This window comes from Dendroctonus ponderosae, unplaced genomic scaffold, assembly GCF_020466585.1.
Source record: "Dendroctonus ponderosae isolate FM_Combo_2020 unplaced genomic scaffold, Dpon_F_20191213v2 Dpon_F_20191213_1, whole genome shotgun sequence".
Classification (NCBI taxonomy): domain Eukaryota; kingdom Metazoa; phylum Arthropoda; class Insecta; order Coleoptera; family Curculionidae; genus Dendroctonus; species Dendroctonus ponderosae.
In genome coordinates, this window is record NW_026017110.1 from 14,757,469 (window position 1) to 14,761,981 (window position 4,513).

The following is a 4,513-nucleotide window of genomic DNA, read 5'->3' on the forward strand; positions in this document are numbered from 1 at the left end:
CCTTCCTGTGTGTAATGACTATTATAGTTTTCCTTCCTGGGTTTCAGTCAAAATGTATATATCGTCTATTTCAAATAACGTCTGGGCGAGGCAACAGCACCATCATCAGATTAAAATTAAAAACAAACCCATTCTTGGGAACCATTTGATTCTTTATAGGCTTAGCTGCCTTCAAAATTTCATATTTGTTTGAATTACTCTAATTCAGTTAAGTAATAACGTTATATGAAATACACCATATTTTTATTTATTTTCGACAAATTTTGTTAGTCTGGTTCAATAAACACCATATTTTCATCATTTAATAAGGGTCTCAGGTTTTAGTAGTACCTAAAAGAGAATTTACTGTTACGTGCCCTTACTTTTCTGCTACGGGCACGCAAAATTTATTTTCGACCAGTTTTTTTATATACTGTAGAAATACATTAAATATTTATTTTATTTATTTATTTAATACCAGAAAATAAATTACATATTAATTGTAATTCTGCAGAGGTAAATAAATTACCTGTACACAGCCCAGTATACGCAAACTTAATATATAGAAAAAAAGCTTAAAACAGAAACTTAAAACGAAAACCAAAAATAACAGACACAACAGAAGATAGACAGGCAACCAGCAAGTCGGAATCATACTAATATTAAATAGAAATATTTGCTATAAAATATTTACCAAACATATAAATATTTAATAAGTATGTATCTATGTAATATTTTGTGCTATCTGGGAAACTACCGGAACAAAGGCCTACTTATAGATTTTACGGGTACATAATAATACAGGGTGATTCACGGAGCCTGTTCGATAGAAAAATGTTTATTTCCCGAAATCTTAGTAATATGAAATTTGGTAGGCACCATAATCGGTTGCTACAAGTCTAAATATAGTACATATTCGCAAAATGACGGCACTTCCGCATCTTCGATTTTTTAAATGGAAAGTTCCCAGTTCGATTCCATATTTGCATTCAGCTTTAAATTGTGAGTTCAGAACGTCCATGACATTTATTATTTACATTTTAAAATATTCTCATTCAATTGTTTAATCGCCTATAAAAGACTCTGTTGTAGTCTTTAACCAGGTCAATCTGCCTGCCTACTCCCTATTTAAAAGGTTTTTAAAAAGAGCTAGAATGAAGCCAGAGGTTGGTTGTTATAACATTAAAAGGCATAATGTTTTTAAGTTGCTGTTTTTAGGTCCGAGCTGAAGTTGTTTCTGCATGGTGCACAAGAATTTGATGGTGTTTCACAATGTATTGAAGAAATTTGAGCAAAGCAGATTTATGGAAGCTGTGTTAGTGAGTCAGTTCAAACTGATGTACCTAACTGAAGAATATTCAAGTGGTGTTTTTCAGAATTTAGATTTTTGCAATTCAATAATATACACCTTGTAAGCAAAAGTTCAAGTGATGGATGTAAATGAGAATTATGTTAAAAATAAATGCTTTATCCCTAACGTGTGTAGCTGATATCTCTTGAACCGTGCCAGACTCAGTATACTTGTAAACTTGCAAATCTTTATAAGCCTTGAGCTGTAATCCAATGTAAAAACTACGGCTTTAAATTAAGTAATTCACCAAATACGTCGTGATGTTGGGGAACTTATAAATATCAAGCCGTACTTAATGACCAGGGGGATCAATCAAGGGTCAATAACTTCAGTTTGTTTATCGTATCTGTTCCTCGTATGTCCACTAAGCCTTGAATAGTATGCACTTTAAGACATAGTTATACTCATCGGACATTTGTTCTAAATAAAAATATTCTCTTTTTTCAGCCTGATAACCACCCCTGTTTATAAATATAAGTATTATCAAAAATGTAATATTCAAGTTCATTTTCACTTGCTCCGCCTGTCTAGGGCTTCTAGAATTTCCTTCATTATAACAATTAAGCGTAAATGGTCAACAGCAACTAAAATCCAATAAAAAAGTAAAAAATACAAATACACCAACGTAAAATGATTAATAATAAATTGTGTAAGGTTAGGTTACACAATAACACCACAATTTGATACCACAAAATATCCCCCCCCGGGGGTATGTTCTGTGTTTGATACCATAGATGAAGACAAGTACTGATAGCAGTGAACTAGGCATTCCAATAACTATCATTTCGGTACAGAAATAACGCAAATGCAGTATTAAAATAAGGAATAACATTAGTACTGCATGACAATATTTAGCATGTCCAATAACTCTCTATTATTGTATCTGCGCTATGTAAAGATAGAATATATTGTCAACGATAAGAAGCCTTTATTTACAACAAAAAGGTGTACTTTAGAACTGACATTAATTTTATTGCAGCTGTTAATAAATTCCGCATAATCAACTTTGGGAACATTTGGGAATTTGGCAACGCTACTATAAATGTCGACTGTCACTTATCGAAGTTCTGGCAACACTTGCGCTTATCCTATTTACATTTTAATGGCTGCCGGTCCGCTGATTGCATTTTCGTCTGTGATCAAAGCTGATTCAGAGGCCGATTAACTGTTTTGCAGTTTGCAGCTATTGTGTATTTTACTGAGATTATCGGATCAGTTTTTGTCAAACTTTGATAGAAAAGTTACTGCGATTGGAAGTGTTTATATTTGAAAATATTTAGATATATTGTGTAATGGCAGCATTTTCCAACAACACCTCCGATAATGAAAACATTGAAGATGAAAGCATGACAGCCGAAGACGCTGAAGAAGCTAGTTTTCAGGAAGATGTTGAGCTAGAGGAAGATGAGGAAGGAGACGTGCAGTTTCCTGGAATAAGGGGTGGAGGCCGAGGCGGTCGCGGATTCGCGTAAGTACCCAATCAACATTGATTTCTTAGCGAATGTTTTACCTTGTGGAATTCAGGCCCACTTAGGTCAAGCCATGGGCCTTTAATTGAGACGTAAATAAACATATTCAAGTTAAGAATCCACAGAAATGTACTTGTATTGGCCACATTAGCATAAAATCATTCTATGTACCCTGTACCGAATGTAATTTGTCTTATTCTCGTCAGGTGGTTAAAATATAAAATCAATATCTCAATGCATCGGGTAAAAAGAAATCCCTGAATCAAAATTGCATGGTCATTAATACATTATACATGCCTACCTTACAATTTATATGACTGAATTTTCGAACAGAATAAAGTTTCTAGCTAAATTCGATATAGCGACGCTAGAGCGGCTCTAATTTTACAGCTGAAAGTATCCTATCTCAATTGCTTTAAAATATGTAGCTAGTATAGGAGAGAGGTTGACTTATTTGCAAGACACAAAACTGTTCAAACGGACTTAAATTTGGATCATTCAGTACTAATAAAACAATTCTGGTACGACTTCCATTTAGAGACTAGTTAGTGGAAGGAAAAAATCAACCTAATTCAAAACTCAACCCTACTTGTCTGTTCAGATTTATTTTCTGCGAACAGAAAACCTGAGTTAACATGTTAGAGATTGAGTTAACTGGAACAAATATTTATAGTTCTAACTAAAAACCTAACACAAAGAAACTGATAGTACATAGAATGGAAATGGATAGAAATAGATAGTTTCATAGAATGGAACATCAGTTCCATTCTATGAAAGGGGCTTAAACGCCGAAAAACTTACCAGTTTCAGTAGTTCCTACGATTTAGTAAAAACAGAAAACCTACCAGTTTTTGTATTTCCTGCTAAATGACAAATTAGATTATTGAAACAGAATGATTAATGTTTTTGTTAACATAGGAAACCAGTCATATAGAAAATAATGTTTTAATTTTAGAAAAGGGCCTCCTAGATGGTCTGGTCTTCCAGGTGGCCCAGGACCGAATGGCCCGCCTCCCAGATTTCGAGGAAGAGGGGGTTTCGGACCACCGCCTGGAATGTTTAGAGGTCGAGGCGGACCTCCACCACTGTTTAGAGGGGGACCGCCACCGAGAGGTCCACCAGGTAAGACATAAGAGCAACTGTAACTAAAAAAAGTCAATAGTAATGTATGGATAGTTCATAGTTTACCCTCTAATTCGAACTAATTGATTCAACATTGCTAAGTGTCACATAGTTTCGTTGAGCATGTATAATATTGTCTAAACGAAAGCAAATCGCATTGAACAAAAGGCTGCATTATGCCCGGTTTCTGATTGATTCCCTAAGAATCAAGAAGAGATTTGATTCGACAGATCCAGATCGACGAATTAAATCTTTTCCTGTCCACTAATTAACATACCAAGCACGAGTGCCGATTCTTCCAATGGGATTGGAGGTATCAGATCATCATATCAGAAAGAAGTGGAGTGAAATCTTACGTTTCAGACAAACTTGGTCTGGCGCGTGATATTTCAAATGAACTGAAAGATCTGGTCGTTGCAGAGGCAGATTAGTTAAACTAAGTGTTTAAAATGCGAAGCAAGAAACGGATAGCTATTGCTTGTGCTGGCATCATAGTGGTTTCAGAAAATCAACGCAAAAAAAGTGAGAAGAAAGTGGGTAGACTAGAGACTGGAAGGGCGTCGGCAGCCATAGGGAAAAATGAAAAAAAAAA

General features: G+C 34.9%; 1 protein-coding gene and 1 long non-coding RNA gene across 2 annotated transcripts in view; both read left to right on the forward strand.

Moving 5' to 3' along the window:
- Positions 1–732: 732 nt before the first annotated feature.
- On the forward strand, positions 733–1,456 carry LOC125504995. The gene is made up of 2 exons (XR_007281872.1): positions 733–1,145; positions 1,198–1,456. It is a non-coding gene; the product is annotated as an uncharacterized LOC125504995 (long non-coding RNA).
- Positions 1,457–2,407: 951 nt separating this feature from the next.
- The window catches only part of LOC109542367 (transcription elongation regulator 1), a gene marked incomplete in the record, with an annotated part of 14,207 nt that continues 12,101 nt past the window's right edge, over positions 2,408–4,513 (forward strand). The window contains 2 exon segments of the mRNA XM_048667841.1: positions 2,408–2,798; positions 3,755–3,921. Of these exon segments, the coding sequence (XP_048523798.1) occupies positions 2,623–2,798; positions 3,755–3,921 (343 nt within the window).